At 37.4% G+C, this 27,668-nt stretch overlaps 1 protein-coding gene across 2 annotated transcripts in view; it reads right to left on the bottom strand.

Moving 5' to 3' along the window:
- MACROD2 (mono-ADP ribosylhydrolase 2) overlaps positions 1-27,668 on the bottom strand; it is a 1,969,440-nt gene that overhangs the window by 73,575 nt on the left and 1,868,197 nt on the right. For both annotated transcript variants that reach the window (XM_068566158.1, XM_068566159.1), the window contains 3 exons: positions 20,535-20,612; positions 7,616-7,690; positions 7,271-7,363 (listed from right to left, as the gene is read on the bottom strand). In XM_068566158.1, coding sequence (XP_068422259.1) covers positions 7,271-7,363; positions 7,616-7,690; positions 20,535-20,612 — 246 coding nt within the window. The remainder of the gene's footprint in view (positions 1-7,270; positions 7,364-7,615; positions 7,691-20,534; positions 20,613-27,668) is intronic.

The raw sequence follows: 27,668 nt of genomic DNA, 5'->3' as shown, positions 1-27,668 counted from the left end.
GTGCAGCCACTATGGAGAATAGTAGAGGTTCCTTCAAAAACTAAAAATAGAGTTACCATATGATCCAGCAATCCCACTCCTGGGCATATATCTGTAAAAGATGAAAACTCTAATATGAAAAGATACATGCACCCATATTCATAGCAGCACTATTTACAACAGCCAAGACATGGAAACAACCCCAATATCCATTGACAGATGAATGGATAAAGAAGATTTGTTTTATATATATATACAGTGGAATACTACTCAGCCATAAAAAAAGAATGAAGTAATGCCATTTACAGCAACATGGATGGACCTACTACATGAAGTAAGTCAGATAAAGACAAATATCAAATGATATCACTAATATGTGGAATCTAAAAAAATTGATACAAACGAACTTATTTACAAAAAATAAAGAGACTCACAGACACAGAAAACAAATGTACAGTTACCAAAGAAGAAAGGGGAGGGAGGGATAAATTAGGAGTTTGGGATTAACACATACACATCACTATATATAAAATAAAAAACAAGGTCCTGCTGTATAGTTCAGGGAACTATATTCAATATCTTATAATAGCCTATAATGGAAAAGAATCTGAAAAAGAGTATATACATATATATCTGTATCACTTTGCTGTATACCTGCAACTAGTACAACATTGTACATCAACTATACTTCAATAAAAAGTTGTTTTGAGAAAAAAAAAGAATTAAGGTACTTCATGCACAGAGAGTTGTAGAACTCTAATGCAGCAGAGACAAATAAAAAGTTCAACACCTAGAGATAGAATTCCACTTAAGGAAGAGATCTGTTTTATCTTTGGATATTACTTTGATAAGCCACAAGGCTATAGGTCTTGGGGCAAAACCAGACAACCTAGGCTTGATACAAAGTTAAAAATAAAAAAAGAAAAGAAAAAGGGGATCCAGAAACAAAGCTGGATGCTAGAGAATTAGTAGAGACGGTCTCTCAAAATTCCCCAGACAGGGATAGACAAAGGATTACAAATTTTGATCCTAATGTCTGCTTGAGCCTACACATATTACTTGGGTTTGTGGTACTTCCTCCCTGATGTGTAAAATGGAGGTTCAGGGAAAGTTTTTCTAAATCTTAAAAGACAAGATGATGATAGCATGCTGGGGACTTGGCCACATTCAAGAGGCCAAGTATACTTTCTTCTTGAGAAGCCACATATGAGGTTTACACATGTTTAACCTAAATTTACACAATACTACATTATGGGAACCAAAATTATTATTGTTGCAGTGAATATGCTTTTAATTTTTCTGTTTTTTAACTTTAAAATTATAGGTCAGTTACACTTTTATTTGAGGGAGAAACCTGAAGAAAATTCGTACTTTCAAAATAAATTTTAAAAAATGTTAAATGTGAATGAAACATTCTATCTTTACTTCTTATACAGTGGAATTTGAAAGAACGGGTTTTATATGTATATATTGCATACATAGAGATATGCAGAAGACAATAATTTAGCTTAAAACTTCATAGTTTTTAAATTCAGTGTATTTAACGAATACAAGGAATTTCATTAAACACTTAAAAATATTCACAAAAGCTGAACAGGCACCAGCATTATTAATTTATCTTATATTCCAAAATAAAATTTTGGTTGACAAATTCCAGCTACAAAATATGATTAGGAAAAAAGACTGATAACAGAAGAAACCATTTGAAAATGAAGCTGCCCTAAAAAACCTAAATTATAGTGCTGCCAATATGAATTATGCAGGATTACTAAAGTTGACTTCATTTGAAAAGATAAGATACAAGATAAGATAAACACATATGAAATCCAGTAAAATAACATCATTTAGGTTAATAACCAAATACGAAAGTAATCTTATAGGCGATCTCCTCTAAAAAGATCTCATGTTTTAGCATAAAATATGACTTTAGCCAGCATTAAAATGTTTTCTCTGAAGATTTTTATTTCTAGTGGAATTCAGAAATATTTCATATAAAATCTTAAGTAGATCAACATTGTATCATTATTATATCACATACAAGATATGATATACAAGATAAGATTTCAGAATATATAAAGTTCCAGTAAGTTAATTAATCAAGATGAAAGTTCATATAATATTTTGCATGAATCAAAAATGTGCCTGAATCATGATTCTCCATAGCAAAGCACACAGACTGGAGTATGAAAGCCTGAACGTGTGTTTGTGTTGTTGCTGCATTGCTGGTGTGGAGGCTGATTTTCAAGTAGAGGGGAAAGGGCTGTGTCAGTGATGTAAGAATCCCATCAATAATGGAAAACACCAAGGGCTGTGTAGTGGTGTCTTGAAGACAAAATAAAACCCTAAGGGATTTGATTGGTAGGAGCAGAAGAGAAAGTGGTTCACTGTGTTCATTGGAAGATGAAACAGCAGCCAGAGGAACTACAAGAAAAGAAGTTTCTCATGTGGACTAAAAAAGATGGGTGATGTAAATCTAGCCTGGTTCTGAGCAGAGTCTGTGGGTCAACCTAATTTGAGCTAAAGGGCACGTTTATCCCATTTAAAGTATCTTCCGGGAATCGTTAGCTGTCCAATTATTGGTTAAGTCCTGAAATATAATAAATTAGTCTGGCTGATCTTTTTGTCTGGTCTAGAGTACCTCTGCATTTTTATCAATAGGATACAATGAATAAAACTGAGTAAAACCTACAATTTCAGCTTTCTCAGTGTATTGATGACCACTGGCTCCCATCTCATCACCCCTTGTTTCATCAAGAATGTAGTTCTTCAGAGCTGGCCTTCCAAGAAAGTTTATAAAATTGGACAATCTCATCCCTGCATTACTGAGTTCATGCCCCTCATTTTACTACCTCAGAAACTGGGATTTATAAAAGGTAAAGAATTGCCAGAAACCACATAGCCAGAGCAAGAAGCCATGGTTCTCTGCACACTTAGTCTCATGGTCCTGCTCGTCAGAGGCCAAAACATGAGCCAAAGGATGTGATAATTTATACTTGTTGCCGATTTACACTTCACTTCCTACTTGCGTGCCTGTCAATATCCATCTTTTTCCAAGAAGACCTTATACCATAATATACTTTAAATCTCCATCAACATTTTGATCAGCCCAAGATAAAGGATTTTTATTCCATATTATACTTATTGCTGGATCCAAGAAAAATAATTGGAATGCATGCATTCTGTATAACACTTGGAGAGAAAGTCCAATATATTTCTAAGAAACATAAGTTAAAATTATGTGATATAATAATGATACAATGTTGATCTAGTTAAGATTTTATATGAACTATTTCTAAATTCCACTAGAAATAGAAATCTTCAGAAAAAACATTTTAATGCTGGCTAAAGTCACATTTTATGCTAAAACATGAGATCTTTTTAGAGGAGATCACCTATAAGATTACTTTCCTATCTGGTTATTAACCTAAATGATGTTATTTTACTGGATTTCATATGTGCTGCAGATCCTGCTGGGAAAGCATAAAACCAGACTCATTTAGGAAGAGGCAATGTGGCTATATGAGAAAAGCTGCCATATGTGGAACCTCACTTAATGCCTATTGAAATTTTTGTATTTCACATCTCCTAGGGAAATGTCCATTGTGCTATTGTGTAATTTCATCAGCATGAACTTCTGCTGAATATTTTCTCTTCTCTTCAAAACCCATATTTTGGTAGAGCTAACTTCAAAACTTAATGTTACAACATCTGTGCCCATACACCTGGAAGCCATCGAAGACATATCCTAAAGATTATCTACATTTTCTAATCTTATATAGAATGCTGTGAAATGAGACAAAAAGGTTATACATTTTTCCTGGTCTGGAATTTTTTGAAAGGAACCACTTTCTGTCTCCTTAGAAAGATTCTCAAAAGAGAACCAATATTCCTAAGGCTGTAAAGAATATCCCTACAAACTTAACAGAGTACTCATTTGTTTTCTTTTTTTTTTGGAGATAAGAGTAGCTCTTAATGCGTATATGCAACTTTCCATTAAGAGACACTGTGGGGGGCTTCCCTGGTGGCGTAGTGGTTGATAATCTGCCTGCCAATGCAGGGGACACGGGTTCAAGCCCTGGCTGGGAAGATCCCACATGCCGCGGAGCAGCTGGGCCCGTGAGCCACAACTACTGAGCCTGCACGTCTGGAGCCTGTGCTCCGCAACAACGGAGGCCGCGATAGTGAGAGGCCCGCGCACCGCGATGAAGAGTGGCCCCCACTCGCCGCAACTAGAGAAAGCCCTCGCACAGAAACGAAGACCCAACACAGCAAAAATAAATAAATAAATAAATTTATAAAGTTCCTACCTAAATTCTAAAAAAAAAGTGGGGCTTCCCTGGTGGCGCAGTGGTTGAGAATCTGCCTGCAATGCAGGGGACATGGGTTCAAGACCTGGTCTGGGAAGATCCCACATGCTGCGGCAACTAGGCCCGTGAGCCACAACTAAAAAATTATGATAAGTACTAAACACTTAAGATGTGCTTTCTATGTGTCAGGTATTGTTGGAATTGCTTTACATCACTTTACTCATTAAAGTTTCATCACAAGCATATCTGTCATCACCCTCTTACAGATGAGGAAACTGAGGCATTGAAAGACTAAATAATCTGTCCCAGGTCACCCAACTTGTCAGTGGGGGGCAGGGCTGCTGCAGTGCACCCCGAATCTACATTGCTCCCTTTTCCTTTGGTTACTTTCTTTATATGTAAGAGAATAGCTTTTAACTCTTACTTTGAAGCAACGGATAAGATGATAAAGGTGGTTAATTTTAAGTTATTTCGAATTTAAACAGAAATATTCAAGGCAGGGCCAAGTTAATTATCTCTGGTAAAGAAGGGAAAACTCAGTTAATTCAAGCCCATAAGCATTATTACTCTCCGACAGTGAAAAGTCAAATTTTAAACAAAGAAATTCAACTTCAAAGTTGCTACAAGCAAGAGGCTTCCCTGGTGGTGCAAGTGGTTAGGAGTCCTCCTGCTAGTGCGGGACACACGGGTTCAAGCCCTGGTCCGGGAGGAGCCCACATACCGCGGAGCAACTGAGCCCGTGCACCTCAGCTGCTGGGCCTGTGCTCTGGAGCCCGCGAGCCACAACTACTGAAGCCCACGCGCCTGGAGCCCGTGCTCCGCAGCGGGAGAAGCCGCCAGCGCACCGCAACAAAGAGTAGCACTCTTTGGCTGCAGCTAGAGAGGGCCTGCGCGCAGCAATGAAGACCCAGTGCAGCCAATAAAACAAATAAATTAATTAATTTAAAAAAAAGTTGCTATAAGCAAGTAGCGGAATTTGATCTTGCTTCTTTCCCACATGCCATTCCTCCATTTGCAGAAGAGGATTGGCATCCCTACGAGGGAGAACTGAACTCTTCAGTAACTGGAGGAGTCCTACATGCTGGAGAAGCCACTGGGAGAAGGATGACAAGTCAATGTGTGCTGAACACGAGCTTTTTCCCTTGTAGGTCAAGTTAAAAAGAGGACAATGTACCAGTTGTTTGATGTTCCTCATTTGCATGTCCTGAGGCACAACGTACAAAGTAAATAATTTCTGCCATAGAGAAATTAAGCAGGCAGATACAATATCCTCTATTTTATATTTTACAAGTACAACTGAATGTATAACCGAGCAGGACCCTAAGGGGCCTTCCTGGAACAGACCCTTCCCCCATATCCTCCTCTGTAGCTCCTCTCTGAAGTACCCAGATAAGACTATCTCATGCATATTTCCTGAATTTTTCAGATGCTAAAAACCACCACCAAAGGGAAGAAATTAACTACTTGCTGATCATGAGCACGTAGCCCCCAGACCTTCTGGAGCCTAAGGATTGATAATGTTAACTCCTGGGACACCACCCTGTTACCTCACCATCAACCAATCAGAGAATTGTGCAGCAGCTGCTCACAGACCCTTGGACGCCCCTCCCTCTCTGGCCTTTAAAAATGCTTTGCTGAAACCCTTCAGGGAGTTTGGAATGTTTTGAACAGGAGCCACCCATTCACGGCCCTTTGATAAACCTTTCTCTGCTCAAAACTCTGATGTTTCAGTTTGTTTGGCTTCACTGTGAGAGGGGAATATGAACTGGTGTTCAGTAACAAAGGAGCAAGGCCATGTATCTGTATTTCAAGTAAGGGTTGTATCAATTTTCTATTATCAGCATCAGAAATAAAATTCTCCAAATATACCATTTACTTGACTTGCCAGGAACATGGTGTCATGAAGCTGAACTAGGATTTGCAATTAGAGAAAAGGTCATTAGAGGCATAGATATAGAAGAATATTGTGCTCTAGATGCAGTGGAAATTAAAAAAGGATGTCAAAATCACTAACATGACCTAGTAGTTAAACTGTGTCAACGCAGCTGCCAAAAAGAGTTCATAATTTGGAAGCTGTGCTTACTATTGACCTGATTTTACAATTGAGATCATGTCTGTGTTTTCATTTGAAAACAAAATTGATCCCTGTGTTCTGTGAACAAGGCCTGTCAAGTTACTACTCTGTAACTACTTTGCAAACACATTTTTAAGACCAGTATGATTTATGATACAGCAGAAGAGATCAATTATTTCCTTTTTTATTTCACATTTTAGCTCCTTTTAAGAGATTGCTTTATATTGGAAAATGAAATTGTTTAAGTTCTTTAATAAATAACAAATTTCTTTGATAATTTTTTAAAGACGTTTTAAAATGTCTACCTTTACTCTAATATATTGACTTCCTGCCCCAAATGCTGCTTTAAAATTTACCAAGTGTTCATTCTTCTTATGTCCTCTGAAATCATTATAGTGCTCACTTATTTTTTTAAACAGTATTCAATATAATTGTACCCTAATATTATTGGGCAAACTTATCATTTAGAAGGCTCATATAATGTGCTTATTTTACACAAATTGCTTCCTTCGTCACTACCGCATGAAGGATGACAGAATGAAATCAATACAAAATGGTTCATCTATTTGTTTTAAAGCCATTTCAGATTTTCTAGGACTTTTATCCGTGTAGCCCATAATTTCTATTTCTTAGAGGCTTTCTCAAAACTATGATTTTAAAAAAATCAAATCTAAATGAATAATAAAAACATCCTCATATTCTTTGAAAGGACGAAAAATTGTTACAAGTATCTTCTTTTGCCACTTCCGGATTTTATTCTACTTTCAAAAGTAGGTTTAGAATTAAAGAAATGTTCATTTTGCCCCTTGACAGACTGCAGTTTCATGAGGATAACTCTGATGGTTGAATTCTAGGCAGGAATCCAAAGAAACTCTCTATTCTTGATGGGTTAATTTAAGAGCAGTCCTACCTTTTTCACCTTCTTCTTCTTCTTGGTCATCTGTTAGTGGAATCACTTCTTGCTGCTCCACGATCATGGTATCTTCTTGGTTCGATGAAAGCTCTAAATAGAATGAGACAGAGGATACTCAGGGATGTTTTACATGGAATCATTGAGAAAACAGTGACTGCAGCACAAAGTTCTTTTTTCCCCTCCAAGTTTCAACAGGCATACAAAGCAGAACACTACCGCCGTTGTCTAGTAATCACTGCTGAAAGCATACACGCACCCCACTCACACACACCAGTATATATAGAAGTCAAGATCCACAGTTTCACGTCATTCTCAGATAACAATATATTCTGGTGTCAGTACCTTCTGTTTCCATATATGAGCTCTGGGACTCTGCCTCAATTTTTATTTCATTCTTCATTGAATCATTCTTTTGTCCTGTTAAGAACAGTGATTGAAAAATAAATGTGTTATGCATGACCATAGCTTTATCCCTGGTTTAAAAAGGCAAACATTTCAGAAACCATGCTTTGATCATGCTTGGAGAGGTAGACAACAGTTTTGAACCAAAGCGGAGGGTGAAGATGTCATTTTGCAAATCATCAAAATTATATCAATTATTTTATGAGAAATATCCAAATAATGTAGGCAAAACCCTCTTCTTTGAACTGACTAGTATAATTAATATTTAGCTTATAAATACACTGAACATCAATGGATACAACCTGGCTGTTTTGAAATTTTAAATAATTTCTGGGTTGCAGAGGTTACATCCAATTTCCCTTTATTATATAGCTATTTCCCATCTTGAGGATTCCTAGAAAATTAAAACACTGCTTGTACTTTCATTCTTCTATCGAGAGAGCATAATAAAACTTTAGTAATGTGAGCACACAGGGATGGGGGTCACCTAACAGCTCAACCATTCTCATAAAACACCTACTAAATATAGCAAAAGGCAGGAGAGAATTCAGCCAGCTCTTGATTACTCCAAGGCTGATTATCTAGGAATGGTTCTACTTCTGCCCCCCCTGGGTTCTCCTCCTCTCCCCTGTGGCGTCTAGAACATTTAAGTACTAAGAGAAGAAATTGAAATCTGTCCACTTTGCATCATTTCAATGAAAGATTTTATGCTAAGGATATCTAACTGTTGAATTAAAAAAAAAAAAAAAAAAATTCCAGAGCCAGAGGTTACAGGCGCGAAGGTGAAGCAGACGTGTTTGGGCTCTTTGTCTGGGTCTGTCCCTGTGGGAGATGTATCATTTTTCCAAGTTGTCTCTACTTCTGTAAGAGGGTCCTCATTCCCTGCCTGTGACCATGTGACCTGCACTGGCTCCTGTGAGACAAGCGTATGTACCCAGCCCATATAAACAGAATATACAGTGTGTGCTCTTTTGTATCTTACTTTTTTATACTTGTTTTCTGTAAGATTAATCCTAGTCACTGCATGCATCAATTGTCCATTCTTTCTCACTGACGTATATTCTTCCACTGTAGGAATATGTTTCAGTGTGGGGCTAAACGAATAACATTGCTAAAAACATTCTTGTACATGTCTTTTGATGGACATATGTACTCATATCACTTGGGTATAAACACAGGAGTGAGACTGTTAAGTAACAGGCAACACACATGTTTAGCTTTACTAGTTCCTGAAAAAAACAGTGCTCTGAAGAGTTTGTTCCATTTTATAGTGCCACCAGAAATGTATGAGAATTCCATTTGTGCCCTTTATTCTTTAGACTATGTTGTGATACTACTTGTCACAAAGGTCTTTATATGGAGCAGAAAGTCATGCAAAATCTTCCCCCCAAAACCCATTTCCATCCTTTTCACCTCTGGGTACCATATAGAGTGATCACATCTTTGCATATTGAGTCCCTTTGCCTATTCACCTATTTATTATTCTCCTCATCACACTGTAATATAGCTGTATCTGTGTTTGTTTCCCTTATCAGGGTATGAGCACTGTGAAGATAAATACTGTTTTATTCATTTCTCTTCCTAGCACCTACTAATAAGGAGTGATCCAAAAATGTCCATTTAATTGGCCCTCTGTTATAGTATTCATCCATGTCTCTAAATAGTAATTAGGAACTGTAACTTACTTCCTATTGTACCTTTAGCAACAAAGCACTAAGGCTACTAGACGCTTCATATACTACATTTATTGCAAAGAACCTTGGAAGAAGAATTGAATGTTTTAGGCAAATCACAACCTCTTTGGGCTTCAATTTTATTATCTTTAGAAAAAAAGGCCAAAAAACTAGATACTATCTTACAGTCCCTCTATCTTTGGCATTATATAAGGATATGTCTCCTGGTAAAGTTTCTAGTCATCCCTGGCATTTGTTTTCCTGGGAGGATGATGTGGAGGGAACCTTCACTCTTTTGAGTGAGCCTCATTCTCTATCACTGTTGATGGGGAACCGACCATCACACCTCCTCCCAGTCATTGCTGGGACCTTAACTCATTATCTGTGATCTGGCTTTGTACAGTGATGGGGAAGAGCAGGGCATTCAGAGAGTAGGAGCAGCCACTTTACTGCAGTGTGTCTCCAGTCCCAGCGCTCCATTCGATACATTTTCAGAGGAAGTCCATCAGGAATAGGAAGATCGCAATTCACCAGGGCCTGGGGCACCGCAGATCGGGTGGGACCACATGGGGTGGTAGCCTAAGGCTTTGATGAATACTAGGGATTTTCTCGCCTACCAGTAATGTCTGCCACTTCACTTTGAGGATAAGAGGCCATTGCAAAGCTCTTTTGGAATATTCCTCTCCTCTGCCCTTTTCACTTGCCTCACCCTTCATCTGTTTTCACCTGTGTGCTTTATATATTTTGGCAATCTTCTCTTGAAACGAAAATGCATATTTTTTTTCCTCATTTTTCTGAAATTAAGTTAGTGAAAAATGGGGAAAGCAATGAGGTTCTCAGCTTTGAAATCCAAGAATGCTCATACTTGCTCATGCCTGAGCCACGCCAGGATCTGGCATATTGTATGCAGGAGGGGTATGTGTGAGCACCGTGCCCTGCACCCAGGCCTGCTGTGTGTTAATGATGACTCAGCCCATCTGCCTTTCTCTTCAGCCACTCAGAAATACCACAGTCCATCCTGCTTTATTGACCCCATGGGAGCACGCTTTATGTTTGCCTCTCTACATTCAGTCTGGTTGAATTCCACCCACTGTCCTTTGCCCTAATCCCTCCTGGCAGAAGAAACAAAAGAACATAAAGGATCCCACAGTTTATATGTATATTTTTTATACAGTGAACTCAATCATCCATACTAATGGGAGGGGACCATTAGAATAGATAATCCAAAAATCCATTCACTTTTCTTTAGAAATAGATCACATGATTGTTTCTTGGAGGCCTGGTAATTAAGTTTGGCTCAAGCTAATGCTTTAATTAATTTGCATAAAAATCGGTCTGGGAACATCAGTCTGGAATTAAACATTTCTAGAGGAGGATAAACCTAAACTCACTTCATAAATGGACTGTTTTTGAACAATAGCAACAACAATATAGTTTTGTTGTTTATAGGTTATTAGATGCTCAGATCTTCCTAAGAACAAAGACTTTGTTTCTTCGATGCTTCTCTTAAAGATAAAAGAAATTATGCCCTTTTGTTAAGCTTGCAACTTGATTGCTGCTATTATTCAAAATTCTGCTTGTCTAAAAGTACCCCAGGTTAAGAGTAAAGTTAAACCTAGGTTACTGTGAATTTGATTATCTTCTAAGCTATCCTTAGAGTTCTCCTAGGGCCAATAAAATTTACTTTCCTAATGTAAATTATTTCTACGATTATGCTTTTTCGTAGTTACAAAAGAAAGTCAGTTTTCTTATAGAAACACTTAAAAATACTTACAAATATTGAGAATTATGAATAATTTTACAACTAAGGGATTGCCACTGTTAATACTGTAAACTGTTATCATTCTCTTGTACATGTGTGTATGTACATATGCACGCATGTATACAAATATATTTATCTGTATATACGTGTGTGCCTTTGTGTATGTCTGAATATAAAAAATATGTAACTATATACACACACACTTATATATGCACAAACATACACAATATACAGAAATATATAAATGTATCCTGGCATTGAAATGAATTTACACTTTGATTCTTGCTTTTCTAGTTTACATTTTTATAAGCAGCTTACACTGTCATTACAATTTCTTCAGAAATCTTATAAGATGCATTATATTCCATGTTATGGACATATTTTTGGATGTGCCCTTCTGTTTTTTTATTTTTGCCAACAAACACAGTACTGCAATGAACATTTTTGTGAATACATACCTCTCTACTTTTGGTGTTACTTTAAGATAAATGCTTAAAGCATAATTTTTGGATCAAAGTGTAAACATTTCACCCTTTTATTACATTTTGTCAAAATTGCTAATGAGGAGGTTATGCCCTTTAATCTCCCACAAATGGTGTGTGAGCATGTTTGGATACCCTCTTCATACCAATTCTGTGTATTTTCAATCCTACTTATTAAACATCTGATATTCAAAAGGAGAAGACCCTGAAATCATGTTTTATTTGCGTCTCTTCAAGGAATGAAGAGATAGGTCATCTCTTCATGTTTATAATGACTGTATTTCTTCTTCTGTGAATTGTGAGTCCTTTGCCCATTTTCCTCTTGGGTTATTTTTTTTTTTTCTTATTGATTTATGAGGTCTTTATTTTTGTAATAAGAAAATTAATTCTTTGTCATTTAGGCTGAGAATACTTTTCCTAACCGTTTTTCTTCAGAATTTGATTACAACCTTTATTTATCATGTCAAAATTTATATATTCAGATTTAGCCACTTTCCTCTTTTATGACATATATGGACATAGGAACACACACAGTGCAGATATATATGTATGTGCATGTATTTTACAATACATAAGCATACAATCATGTGTCTGTTTGTATATATTCACATTTCAAAAAGCAGTCCTTATTTCAAAAAAAAAAAAAATACACCCTTTGGTTCCTTTAGTCTAGTATTTTTATAGTTTCAGTTTTACATTTCATCTTTGCTCCTTTTGGAATTTAAATTGGCATAAGGAATGAGATTGGGATTCAGTTTATTTTTCCAAATGGCCAAATAGTTGCCTTAATGACATTTACTGAGTCATCTGTCTTTAAAATATCAGCCTGAATATGTACTGAAATCTCAGATCTGCTGGGGTCTATTTCCAAATTCTTCGTTCTGTTTCACTGATCTGCCTGTCTAACCCTCCAGTAGGACTACACTGTTAATCACATTTTTCAAAGATTCCATGTCATTTTTAGTATATTTATTCTGTCATTGACTGATAATATCATATCTGTGAATTCCCCATTGGATTTTATTCATATTGTATCTTTCTATATCATCTGACCCATAAAAACCCATCATTGTTATATTTAATCAGAGATTTAAATTTTTATCGATATAAAATGACCAACTCTTTCTCACTTGAGATTTTTTGCTAGAATTCTAACTGGAGAGATTCTAAAGTAGTTTTCCATGTTTTCTTTTGATGCTCATTTCCCAAATATACTTCTTTTCTAACTTTGCATTTTTAAAGCTTTACTATTTTATTGAAATTAATTCAATCTGAGTGGTTTTTACACTCAGTAAAGTAACCTAATTACATTTACTGTCGTAATTATTTGCCTGTGTTTCTGTCATCTTCTTTGATATACTGTGTTTCTGTTATACTGCTACTTATTTATCATTTTTATTTGCATTACTGAATGTACCCTCATGTTTGGTATGATCTTCAGGGAAAATTAGAAAATAAGATTTATTCATTTCATTTTGTGATTTAATTCTATTTGTAATGATCATAAAATGTTTCAAAGTTATTCTTTCTTCTTTTATAAATTTATTTATTTTTAAATTTTTGGCTGCATTGGGTCTTCATCACTGCACACGGGCTTTCTCTAGTTGCGGCGAGCAGGGGCTAATCTTCATTGCGGTGCGCGGGCTTCTCATTGCGGTGGCTTTTCTTGTTGCGGAGCACGGGCTCTATGTGCGTGGGCTTCAGCGGTTGTGGCACGCGGGCTTCAGTAGTTGTGGCTTGCGGGCTCTAGAGCACAGGCTCAGTAGTTGTGGCGCACAGGCTTAGTTGCTCCGTGACATGTGGGATCTTCCCAGACCAGGGCTCGAATCAGTGTCTCCTGCATTGGCAGGCGGATTCTTAACCACTGTGCCACCAGGGAAATCCCTCAAAGTTATTCTTAAACCTAACTTATATTGTCAAAACCCGTAGCACAGCAGGATTTTTAGTTTTTTATTATCTTTATCGAAGTCAGCATTGGCTGCAACCCACCCTGCTCCCCACTAGAGTCTTTGTTTTACAAACTCTGCTACTGAAATTTCCTTTCTTTACTCTCTCCCTTATTTCCTTCCTTATTTCCTCCCTTTCTTTCCTCCTCTTTTAACTCTTGTATCAAAATATGACATACGTACAGGAAAGTACACAAACGATATGCAGAGCTCAGTTAAATAACCAAAAGCAGGTAGAAAAACTATACATCCTTATGATAACCATCCAGCCCAGAAGCCCAGCTCACAGCTCAATCAGTATCTCCTCCCTAGTCACCCAAGTTCAATCAACACCCTGACTGTCATAGTAATCACTACCTACATTCTCTTTACCATTTTACTGCTTAAGCACATCTTTCTAAATATCAGTTATTTTTCCTGCTTTTGGAAGTTGACATAGATGAACTTGTACAATATACATGCTTTTGTACATTCTTTAGTTTAATATAAAGCTTGTGAGATTCATCCATGTTTTTGCCTGTAATTGTAGTTTGCAATTTCTGATGAGACATCTGCTTCATCCTTATATTTGTTTCTCTGTATGTAACTTGTCTTTTTCATCTGATTGTTTTTGAGATTTTTCTGTTTATCACTGGTGTTGAGCAAGTTGATTGTGATTTGCTTAAGTATAATTTTCTTTATGTTTCTTGTGCTTTGGGGTCATAGAACTTCTTGTATATGTGAGTTCATAGTTTTCATAAAGTTTCTGAAAAATTTCAGCAACTATTACTTCAAATATTTTTTTCTGTCTCCCTTTCCCATGCCTTCCTTGAGAGATTCCAGTTCATGATTATTGTATTTGGAATCACTCTTGAAGTTGTTCCATGGCTCACTGATGCTCTTTTCATTTCCTTCAGTCATTTATTCTCTCTGTGTTTGAATTTGGATAGTTTCTATAGCTATATCTTCAAATTCACTAATCTTTTCTTCTGCACTGTCTAATATGCCATTATTCCCGTCAAGTATAATTTTCATCTCAGACACTCAACAGAGTGAATTGAATCTTTAGAAATTCAAGTTGGGTCTTTTTATATCTTCCATGTTTCTAATGAACATGGTGATCCTTCTTTTAGCTTCTTGAAGATGTGGAACACAATTAATAATTTTTAACATGCCTTTTCATATTATTGCCCCATCTGTGCCATTTCTGGATTGATTTCTGTTAATTGATATCTCTTCTCCTATAGGTCATACTTTCCTGTGTTTTGTCAAGTAGGCCAATTAATAACCCTACAACAGACTCTGAGTGTTCAAGTAAAAGGAAGAGTCACACGTCTCTCACTTTAAATCAGAAACTAGAAATGATTAAGCTTAGTGAGGAAGGCGTGTCAAAAGCTAAGACAGGCTGAAAGCTAGGCCTCTCACACTAAGCAGTTAGCTAAGTTATGAAGGCAAAGGAAAAGATCTTGAAGGAAATTAAAAGTGATTCTCCAGTAAACACATGAATAATAAGAAAGTGGAACAGCCTTGTTGCTGATATGGAGAAAGTTTTAGTGGTCTGGACAGAAGATCAAACCAGCCACAACATTCCCTTATGTCAAAGCCTAATCCAGGGCAAGGCCCTAACTCTCTTCAATTCTATGAAGGCTAAAGAGAGGTGAGAAAGCTGCAGAAGAAAAGTTTGAAGCTAGCAGAGATTGGTTCATGAGGTTTAAGAAAAAAAAAATTCACCTCCATAACATAAAAGTACAAGGTGAAGCAGCAAGTGCTAATGTAGAAGCTGCAGTAAGTTATCCAGAAGATCTAGCTAAGATTATTAACGAAGGTAGCTACACTAAACAACAGCTTTTCAATGCAGAAGAAACAGCCTTCTATTGGAAGAAGATGCCATTTAGGACTTTTATAGCTAGAGAGGAGAAGTCAATGCCTGGTTTCAAAGCTTCAAAGGACAGCCTGACTCTCTTGTTAGGGGCTAATGCAGATGGTTACTTTAAGTTGAAGCCAATGCTCATTTGCCCCCAAATCCTAGGATTCCAAATCCCCAAATCCCCCAAATCCTAGGACCCTTCAGAATTATGTTCAATCTACTCTGCCTGTGCTCTATAAATGGAACAACAAAGCCTGGATGACAGCACATCTGTTTACAACATGCTTTACTGAATATTTCGAGCCCACTGTTGAGACCTACTGCTCAGAAAAAAAGATTCCTTTCAAAATATTACTGCTCATTGACAATGAATTTGGTCACCCAAGAGCTCTGATGGAGATGTGCAATGAGATTAATGTTGTTTTCATGCCTGCTAACAAAACATCCATTCTGCAGCCCATGGGTCAAGGAGCAATTTTAGCTTTCAAGTCCCATTATTTAAGAAATCCATTTCATAAGGCTATAGCTGCCACAGATAGTTAGTTCTCTGATGGATTTGGGCAAAATAAATTGAAAACCTTCCGGAAAGGATTCACCATTTGAGAAGCCATTAGGGACATTCATGATTCATGGGAAGTGGTCAAAATGTGAACATTAACAGGAATTTGGAAGAAGTTGATTCCAACCCTCATGGATGACTTTGAGGGGTTCAAGACTTCAGTGGAGGAAATAACTGCAGATGTGGTAGAAATAGCAAGAGAACTAGAATTAGAAGTGGAGGCTGAAGATGTGATTGAATTGCAGCAATTTCAGGATCAAACCTTCACAGATGAGGATTTACTTCTTATGGAAAAGCAAAGAAAGTGGTTTCTTGAGACAGAATCTAATTCTGGTGAATGCTGTGAAGATTGTTGAAATGACAGCAAAGGGTTTAGAACATTACATAAACTTAGTTAAGAAAGCAGTGGCAGGGTTTGAGAGGATCGACTCCAATTTTGAAAGAAGTTCTACTGTGGGTAAAATGCTATCAAACAGCACTGTATGCTACAGAGAAATCGTTCATGGAAGGCAGAGTCAATGATGTGGAAAACGTCATTGTTGTCTTATTTTAAGAAACTGCCACAGCCGCCCCAAACTTCAGCAACCACCACCCTGATCAGTCAGCAGCCACCAACATCCAGGCAAGAACCTCCACCAGCAGAAAGATCACGACTCCCTGGAGACTCAGAAGATAGTTTGCATTTTCTAGCAATAAAGTCTTTTTGAGATTAAGGTATGTGTATTGTTTTCTTAGACATAATGCTATTGCATACTTAATAGACTACAGTATAGTATAAACATAACTTTTATATGCACTGGGAAACCAAAAAATTCATGTGACTTGCTTTATTGCAATATTTGCTTTATTTCAGTGGTCTGGAACAGAACCCACAATATCTCCAAGGTGTGCCTGTACAAACACCCTAGAAAAGATTGGCCAAAACAAAGGCAGTAAGGGCCTCTGCTCATAAAACATGCAGGAACACAAGAGCTGCATGGAGATTTGTCTTCCAATACTTCTTTTCATGCCCGGTAATTTTGTTGATGACTCTGTTGGATGTGAGGTATGTTCCTATTTCTATAAATGTTCTTGAGTTTCATTCTAGGATCAGTTAAGTTATTCAGAAACAGTGTGATCCTTTTAAGTCTTGTTTATAGGCTGGCTTGCGGAGGACAAGAGCAGCATTTAGTGAATTGCTAGTTTTGCTCCACTATTGAGGTAAACCCCTTCTGAGCCCTCTTGAGTTTTTAGGTTTTCCAGTCTGCCTGGTGGGAACAGGCACTCCTCTCAGCCCGGTGGAAGCTCCAGGTATCATTCCCTCAAGTCCTTTAATGTTCTTGACCCAGCCTCTTACGCATGCGCAGGTCAATACTCAGCTTAAGACTTGAGGGATTCCCTCTGGAGGTCTCTAGAGTGTTCCCCGTGTGGAGCTCTCTCCTCTCCAGGACCCTGCCCTGGAAACACTAGATGCTTGGCCTCCCAGGACTCTCAGCTCTGTGTCCTCCACTCAGGGAGTCTGCTGGGTTGTGCACTGTGGCCTGGAAAGTCTCTCCAGACAGTCAGCGGGGACAACCACAGGCCTCACCTCACTTCCTGACCCTCGGGCGTCACTGAGACTTACCAAATTTTAATGTGAATTGGTGCTTTTATTCTCCATGACAATGGAAAAACATTAGCATACTTTAATTTACCTTAATTTTATTTTATTAATTTTTTTACAGAGATTTTATTTTTATTTATTTATTTATTTTAAAAACTTTTTAGTTTATATTGTAGTATAGTTGATTAACAATGTTGTGTTAGTTTCAGGCGTACAGCAAAGTCGTTCAGTTATACATATACGTGTATCTAGTCTTTTTCAAATTCTTTTCCCATTTAGGTTGTTACATAATATTGAGCAGAGTTCCCTGTTTTAATTCTAAGTATCTCTTAACTCCCATAGTACATTATTATTACAGCCATCATTACTAATTTGTACCATCAATACTCATTTACATTTATCCAACAATTACTATTTACCTTGCTTTTAATTCTTTCCTTCATCTTTGATCTTCTTTCTGGGATCAATGTCCCATCTGAAGAACACCAGAATTTTTTGGTGATGAAGTTTGCTTTGTTTGGTCTGAAATGTTCTTAATTAACCTTTATTCTTGAAACATACATTTTCTCTGGGTTTAGAATCCTTGGTCGGAAGCTATTCTGTTGTACTGTCTTTTTATTTCCATCCTATCTTTTGCAAAGTTAGATATCAGTCCAGTTGTTTGATAATTGCCTTTGGATGTTCTGTTTATCTTTGGCTTTCAGGAACTATACTATATGGGCCTGGTTGTAGATTTATTTTGCTTGGAGTTCAAAGGACTTTTGGAACATGTGGCTTAATATCCCTTGTTACCAGAATTTCTTCAAGTATTGCCCAATTCCCTCTCCCCTTTCTGTCTGGGATTCCAATTACATGCGTAATAGACTTTGACATTTTATCCTCCATTTCTTTTCCCTTTCTTTAGTTTGCTATTCTTTGCTTCTCTCCTATTTTTATTTTCGATATGTTCTTCTGACCTAACTTCTAGTTCACAAATTCTCTTTCATCTGTGTCTAATAAACCATAAACCCGCTCACTGAATTCTTCATTTCAGTGTGGCATCTTTTACTTCTAGACTTTTTCTTTTTTGCTTTTTTTCTGTTTTGAATTCTCAGTTCTCAGCTAAAATTTTCACTCTTGTCTTTATCCCCCTTATAGTCTTGGTGTTTTATACTTTGTAACACTACTATTTTCAGCCCAGGTGGGCTTGCCACCCTTGACTGTTTGTTTTTCATGTTACCTCCTTTCTTTATTTTTTTTCTGGCTATTTTTTGTCTGTGTGAGCTGGGCATTATATTTAACAAATTGTTTATGTAAATGGTTTGAAACTTAGAATACTTTTTTTCCCCCATCTAGTATGTAATTTACATTTGTTTTTCTCAGGTACCTAGAGGGACTGATAATCTAGGTTGATCTTAATTTAATTTGGGGATTGAGATGATTTGAAGCTGAGTAGCAGTCTTGCAAGAGGCTGATCTACTGCTGTTTCATTCTTCCTGCTAAGGTATACATCTTTGGGGTTTCAACCCGAAACACAGGGGTTTACCAGGGCCCTCTGCCCTTTTGAGCAGTGGGACGTAAGATGCCTTTTGCAGAATCAGCAAATGCCCTAAGGTAAAAACAGTTTCAAATTCTGTCTCTGTATGTCCATTTTCATACATATTCATTATATATATATATATATATATATATATATATATATATATATGATTATTTTTTTGGTCCAGGTTGTCTAGTGGGAGTAATGGTCTAAATTATTTAGATTCTCATTGCTGAAAGTGAAAATGTCTCCTTCTTTTTCTTTCTCATTTAAAATAATATACTATAATTTTCAAAGGTAAAAGCAACCATTTAAGTAAGCTCTTTTGATACTAATTTTGAAACAATTATTTCAACGTTTTCATACATTTAAATGAGTCTCTTATCACATAGTCCTTTCCAACTGTGCCTTTCTCAGTCTTGAATGTTTCCTTCCTTTCTGTATTTATTGTATCTGCACAGGGCTTTTGTTAGTGTCTTCAGAAAGGACACTTGGGTGGCATACTTTCTTAATCTTTCTATTCCTGAGAAAATATTACTCTTGACTTCATGCATGAATAATAACTTCACTAAATATAGACATGGTGTCCTTTAGAGCTCTGGAAATGTTACTCCATTTTTTGTTTTTGAGGATTTAGAGCTGTGGAAGAAGAAGGCTAAGGCTAATCTGATTTTGGTGATTTTGCTTATAACCTGATTTTGAATTTCCTAGATGCTTTAAAAGCCCTCCTTTATTATCGATCTTCAGAAATTCCATGAGGATTTGTAGGTTTCTGTTCTCATTTGAGTTTTCATTATCTTTGCCTATAAATATAACATGTACTCTTGTGTTTTGGGTAGAGGAACTGGTTTGTATTAGGAAAACTTTTTTCTGTTATTTTTCTAAAGACTGCTTCATTTCTATTTGTTCTATTATCTCTTCTTGGTATTCCAAGGAGATGTAGATTTAATCTCCTGTATACACTGTCTCCATGTTTCACATTTATTCTCCTTGGTACCATATCTTCCTTCCAGTAGTTGCAAATCCAATGCCTACAGAGTTCAGTCAGGTAACAAAAATCAATGAAGCCAGCCAGGTACAAAATTAATGAGTAATGAGGATTGTGGAGAGCAAACATCCCTTCTAAATGTGGCAGCTACCAATCAGCTGGTATTTAGCTCTAGTAAAATACAGTTGACTCTTCAACAACATGGGTTTGAACTGTGCAGTTCACTTATAGGTAAATTTTTTTCAACAAATATGTACTACAGTACTACATAGTCTGTGGTTGGTTGAATCTGTGGATGTGGAGCCACAGATACGGAGGTCTGACTATAAAGTTGTTCACCGATTTTTGACTGTGTGGAGGGCTGGTGCCCCTAATTCCTGAGTTGTTCAAGATTCCAGATTCCATTTTTCCAGAAAAAGTAAAATCTGGGTTTTAGAACATGCAATATTCCAAAGCAGAAAAAAAAAAAAAAAAACAACTGAAAAAGAATCTCACAACTTACCATTGGGATGATCTTGGCCACATGCAGAATGATCTGTTACTTCATTTTCTTTTGTAATATTGTCATCCTTTGCAGAATCTGACGTCACAAACAAGCAAAATCCCTAGTCAGCATTTTTAACCAGGAAATACAGCAGCCTCCAGCACTAAAAGAATAGATCTATGTTTGGAGGAAAAATCTATTATTTTTAAAAAATGCCATTAAAATACTTAAATATCTTCATCAATAAATAAGCTTTTCTTAAAGTACTGCATAAGATGTCTGCACAAAGTTCACAAGGTAAAAATGGTAAAGATTCAGCTAGAACATCTTTTTCACAACAAAGAAGAAAATATAAGCAGGCTTTATGTATGCATCAGTGAAAATCTTAGGAGAATTGCGCGAAAGGATATGAAAGGAAGGCAAAATAGAGAAGATTAAAGGAATATAATTTTAATGTTCTTAATGCTTCCATTACTGTCGTTGTGCATACATGGGAGCCTTGAGTCCTTGAAAAAGGCAGATGTAGAGCTTTGAAATCCAGTGGTAATTAAGTTCATCTTCCTCAGGAGCTATACCAGTAGAAAGATAGCAAAGGGGGAACACAAACCTTCTGTTTTGTGCAACTTCACCCTTTCTCTTGTGTAGCACATTTAAACGTGGGATCAGCATAAGTTCATCATTTTTTTTTAATCGTATGATGTATTTTACAGGAAATATGTGGCTAAAAGGATTCCAGTGACTTATGGACTCTTGCAAAGCTACAAAGGGCCCCCTGTTGGATGTTGGAGACCTCTAGGGAGGCTCTTCAAAGTCCATTGGAAAGAGTACGTGAGTAGGTCAGCAAGAAGACAGAAAATAGATCTTTCATTCATTCCACAAATATTTACTAAGGGCCAACTCTACGCCAGGCACAGTTCTTGACACTGGGGAGTCAATAGTAAACAAAACAACAAATCTCTGCTCTCATAGCGGTTACAATCTAGTGGATATTTTTCATGCGGTTAAAAGAGTGATAATCCAAAGATATCTAAAAGTCATGAGCTAATCTTGTATGCATGTGGCCATGGAGAGAGCTGCACGGGGATGGTAGACCAGCACGTCTAATACAAATGGGTTCTCTACTGAGTTCATATTCCTCAGTTGTGTTTTAACTTCCTAACAGAGCTGAATCAGATGGAATCTGAAATAAATCATTCTTGCTTTGTTTCCCTTACCCATTTTTCTCTCTCCCTCCCCAAACTAGGAGATAGCTTTAAACAATATGTTTTAGAATATTATGAGAAAGTCTGTTTCTCCAACTTGCCACAAGCAACATTTGATGGACAAGTGAGAAACCTGGGTAGTTAACATAAGATTCAAATTTAATAACCAGTGAAGCAAGTATACACCCAAAGTGTATGGTTTCAATTGACTGCAAATAATTCCCCCAAGGCAAATGTTTAATTATCTGCACTGCTTCTTATTTCTTTCTGAGACTGACAATAAGTTTCAAAGTCCAATTTGGAAGCAAAACTTGAGCACAGACACATTTCCCAAACTGTAATCTCACTCAAGTCAAATTGTTTTAAATTAGCTCCCATTAAAATACACCTTTTTAATTTTAAATCTAACATGTGGATTAAAAAATATCATTTGAATACTTGTTTTCCACATGAACACTGAAAATGAACAATGATTGAAAAAAGGTACTATATGAACCAGGCTAAATTTTAATTTTGAAAGTATTTTAGATCTACTTGTTTATAGAAAATGGTACCATTTGATATGTAGCCTTGTACAACACTCATTTCTTTCAAGATTATCCAAGATTTTGTATGTAGTTAAAATTTATTCATTTACACTTAACAATAATTCATTATACTTCCTAACTTACATAAACATTATGTTTCATGTACCAAATATGACTTAAGAAATGTCTTTTGAAAAGTGATTTACACTGAGTTTACAAGTTTATGGTCCAATGAGTCATGTAAGATGGGTGAAAGTACTTAAAAAATTAATCATTAGTCTATACCTGTTTGTCACCAACATCTGTGTCTTTGGTAAGTTAAATGACCCTTTAATTTCAATTTCCTTGAGGAGTTGCTGTAACATTGCTAAGGTACCTTCTGATCTTTTGTGCTCTAATATATACAATGTATTTCATTGAATCCAAGATACCATCAATTGTTATTTGCACTATTCTTTTGTATAGAATTTAAAAAATGAGACCAAATGAACTATAACACACTATAAATTCTAAGAATGTGTCCTGGCTTTGGAAATAAAATATATAAAAGACTATGCATCCGAGAAATATGATGTTTCAGTATATTGTGTGTGTACAGAAATATGCCTTTATGTGATGACAAGAATTTCCCATCAATATGACCCATCACCAAAGCCACAAGTTCACTTTGTCTTGTATGTGAGCCTCTTCTCCAGAAGTGTACATACCTATTGTATGTACAGCAATAAAGCATGATAAAAAGTATAAGCTCATGCTAGCATGCACAAATAACCAGGTGGCTACAGAAGACTGTTTCCACTATAGTGTCTCTATTAAAAGGGCTATGTGAATTTCCAGTCTCATGGACTTTAGCAGGACTGGTTTTGATCCTGAATGTTTTAAACCATGGATCCCATTACATTACACTTAGTCATGGGTTTGAAATGACTGGAGATTTTCTGCTTGGGAGGGGATGAAAGCTGCACTATATATGTATATAAAGTCATTATTCATAATGAGAAAGAGGGAAAATATATCCAGTATGTATGGTCATTAAAAGAGGCTATTTTTTCTGTGTAAGTTCCATAAACTACCATGAAAACTATAGTTGTATATACTAAATTCTTGAATCACCTCGGATTCACATTTTATTTAATTCTAAAAATTATCATTTGGTAGTGTTCAAAAAATGTAAAAGTGTTATCACCTAATTCTGAGATTCTGTCAATGTTCTTTTAATAGCAAAGAATTTGAATTAAATTTATATGTAGATCCTGACTTTCAAAATCCTTAAGGTCAATGTCCTATTAGAGAACTTTTTCAAATGCAAATATTAAATCAAACAGCCAAGCCAAAGTTCTAAAGACAGAAATTCTAAACAGTAGGTCATTTTTAATGAGGTCAATTACACATGTCTACACAGGATAGTACATGTATAGATTTAAGCTGTGATGATAAATGATGATACTATTGAATTTTTAATAAACATATCCAGACTATAAATCAAAATAAATGCTCTCTCTTTTGAAAACGTTCCCTTAGAACAAAAGTTCTTAACCCTAGAGCACCACTAAATATACTCCAGGGGTCCACAAACCTTTTTGAAATGATATGCAAATGTGTGCATATATTATATGTTCATTTTTCTGGGAGGAGATAGCTTCTGTCATATTCTTGTAGGGATCCGTGACCCCAACAAGGTTAAAAATAACTATAGAAATGTATACTCTAAAGCCAGTGACACTGCCATTTTTAAAATAAATTTATTTATTTATTTATTTTTGGCTGCACTGGGTCTTCGTTGCTGTGTGCGGGCTTTCTCTAGTTGCGGCACGCATGCTTCTCATTGTGGTGGCGTCTCTTGTTGCGAAGCACGGGCTCTAGGTGCACGGGCTTTGGTAGTTGTGGCTTGCGGGCTCTAGAGCGCAGGCTCCGTAGTTGTGGCGCACAGGCTTAGCTGCTCTGCGGCATGTGGGATCTTCCCGGATCAAGGCTCGAACCTGGGTCCCCTGCATTGGCAGGCAGATTCTTAACCACTGTGCCACCAGGGAAGCCTGATTAACTATCTCTGAGGACATTTTCAAGCCAGGAGGTGAACAAAATCCATCTAGTAAGAGAGGTAGCCCCTGACTATTATTCAGAGTAGTGGCAAGAGGTCATTTGGGTGTAAAAGTTCTAATGGGTCTGAACAAAATAAATGCCATGTGTGAATGCCTACATGTAAAATATTCTTGCTCTGTAACGTGTCAGCATCCATATGTGAGCACCTTAGCTTGATGCAAAAGTTGCACAGAAATACAATCACCTGGATTGCCTTTGATTCTTACAAAATAGCTAAACCAAGCAAAACATTTATCCTGGTCTGTTCATTTAGCTGGTTTAATGTGTGAAGCAATTGGAATAAAGTAATTTTTCTTCCAGCTGAACAGTGTGATAATTCACAATAAACTAGAGTCTCTACAGCTGATTAGGGTCTCCTTGAAGCTTTGCAGTGATGTCTCCATACATGAAGGAAAAATATATCCTGCAATACATTCTCAGAGGATTCAGATGGCAAAGCTCAGAACTGTGCTTGGTACCCGTGACGCTGGATACACAGGCTGAACTATGTTTACCTGAAAAGGAACTGGGTCCACAGGACAGGACATGGCCCTGAGAAGTGGGAGCTGAGCTATGGTTGGTCATTTGCCTCCACTATGCTCTCATTAACCCCCTCATTAAAAGGCAGAGAATCATTCCCAGAGCTGTGGAATCTGGGTACTAAGTGTCTTTGAGACACGCCTGGGAGAATTACCATCACGTATACTAACTTTGTTTCTATAAGAGAACATATTCCAAATTCTGAACAGTACACCTGGGTAAACCAGCTTATTCCAACACTGGAGGTGGTATTCTTCTGCAGGTTGTTTTTGAAAATATAAGCAAATAAGAGAGTCAATCATGAGTGGATGGGCACTAGGTTGGAGGTGTGATTCTAGGTTTACAACTACAAGCTTCATAACTAGGAAAATCCATTCACTTTACATACTCGGCAGTTTCAACATCTAGGACCTGAGGGTGTCAAGGCAGATAATCCCTTTTATACACTTTATAATGCTAATCTGCTGACTTGTTCAAATGATCTCTTCCTTCCAGACAACACTTCTCTGTAAACCTTTCCACTCTTCCCTCATTATCTGCCTACCTGTGTTGGACAGTTCTTGCACTGAGATTTTTACTGTCTATTTATAAAATAAAGGTTAATAGTGGGGGAAGTGTTGCTGTGTGACATCAGTGACAAACTGGCCGCCTTTAATTCCGCAACTCGACAAAGATTCATCACAATGCAAAACAGAACAGTTGCATATGAAGCCAGGCTGGACCATGATGGAAGAAGAAATGCTCAATTACCCCTGCCATCAAGTTAATTTTTCCCCTTTGGCGATGTAAACAAAGGCAAATCTTCTCTTGTTGGGTTGTCTGTGACCTGCTATCCTTGACCTCCATCCTCTGATGCCTTTCTGTTCTCGCCTCCCTCTCCCTTGCTAAGCCTTGCACTGCAGGCTCTTTTGAAATCATTAAAAAAAAAATCTGACCAGCCCACAGGCATGAAAAGTAGCTATGGTTCTAAATACAAACCGACTTGGAATTCTATTAAAATGTTCATCTATAAATCAGGGAGAAGACAAGTATTTTATTTACACTTTGGCTTAATTTGATCTGGTAACTACTACTGAGAGGACTGCCCCCTTAGGAGAAGGGAGGAGGGATTTTTTTTTGACCCTTACTTGGAGCAGGGTCAGAGCCGAACAGCTGGCCGCTACTTCTCAATTATTTTATTTCATTGAGAAGTTGAGGCAATAGGCACAATCTATCTCCAGATTCATAGCTGCTTCAACTTCTGGGCTCAGGCTGTTTTCAGCCAGGTGCTTGGAGAGAGTGGCTAAGATCCAGGGATTCCTACAGTCCTCAAGGACCCAGTCATAACTCACCCTGTCGGAACACAACTTAAGTCTCTTTTCCAAAGTGATGGAAAGGGACATGCTTGGAGACTAAGATAAGCACCTGGACCCTTGTGGGAGTTACTTATTTTACGTGAGTTTCAAAGACCTAGATGACTTCTCCTTAGCATCTCTTTGTTACTCACATCCAGAAAGATCCAAAAACCCATTCAAATGAAAATGGATGTGTTTACTTTTTTCTGTTTTTTTTTTTTTTTTCCTTCAACTTTCCCACATGCTATTGAATATAATTCTATAATTTGGATGGCTGAAGAATGATTCATTACGTGGATCTACCTCAAGTTATTTTACTATTGCCTCTACTATTGGACATTCGAACTGAATCCAAACTTCAGCCATTCTAAACAACCCTATGCTTTTGTTGTATTGGGTGTCCCAAGGCTGGATTCACTCCACTCTTCTTTCTCTTACTTCTTCTCAGCCCACACCCAACTCTAACATTTAGAGAGGATTGACCTCTTAGAGTAGCTGGAATAGAAACAACCCAGGTCAGCTAAGCCTTACAGCCAGGCATGCCCCCATCCTATATCTCATTGAACTACCCCTGAGATTGCAGCAAATGGTTCCAGGAGATGAGCTGCTTTCTGAGACACTGACTGAGGGCATGCTTGACCCAGGTGGGCCAGAAGCACCCAGGAGCTAATGCCCAACTCCAGAAGCACCCAGGAGCTAATGCCCAACTCCAGAAGCACCCAGGAGTTAATGCCCAACTCCAGACACCCAAAGGATGCAGGAGGTAAGACTCCAGTTTGCCCACCCCTCAGGGAGACGATTCTGTTCACTATACATCTCTCAGAGGAATGGAGCCTCAGTTTCCCCCAACAGTAAGCTGTTCATTAATGTACCCCCTATTGGCTGCCCTCCCAACCCTGCCCTACTTCCCCAAGCCTCAACTATGCTTCCTGGGACCACCTCCCAAATAAACCATTTGTACCCACATCCTTGTCTCAGAATTTGCTTTTGGAGAACCCAAATTAAGACAGCCAAGACAGTCAATAGCCTGTTTTTCCATGACTTAGTAGCAAAAATGTGAATGCTCCCCCTATTCTCCCGACTTACAGCTCTCTTATGCCATGATGCCTTTCATTAGGGTATGCTGAGGCAAGTGTCTGCCACCTAACTAGGGAAAGTTGGGAAAAGAGGTTGCCGTGTTTTGTACCATTTAATCCTGAGCGCTGGACCATAGGTGACTGGTGAGGTGACTGATCAGTCACCTGTACGGTGGCCAATAGACATTAAATTAAGGTGGCCTGTCATGAGACCTCCACCTACCAGGAGAGAACTCATATTAGACGATGATGAAAGGAAACCACCAGCTCCTTTGACTTGGAGTGTTTGGTGGTAAAATATACAGAGAAAGTTTCAAAGCATAGAGTGGCTTAAACGCAGAGATTCACTCAAGGAGAAGGGAGGAAACAGAAGCCATGGATGGAGTAGAAGAAG

Source organism: Eschrichtius robustus, chromosome 16 (assembly GCF_028021215.1).
Source record: "Eschrichtius robustus isolate mEscRob2 chromosome 16, mEscRob2.pri, whole genome shotgun sequence".
NCBI lineage: Eukaryota > Metazoa > Chordata > Mammalia > Artiodactyla > Eschrichtiidae > Eschrichtius > Eschrichtius robustus.
Note: the sequence above shows the minus strand (reverse complement) of the source record. Positions and strands in the feature narration are given on the sequence as shown.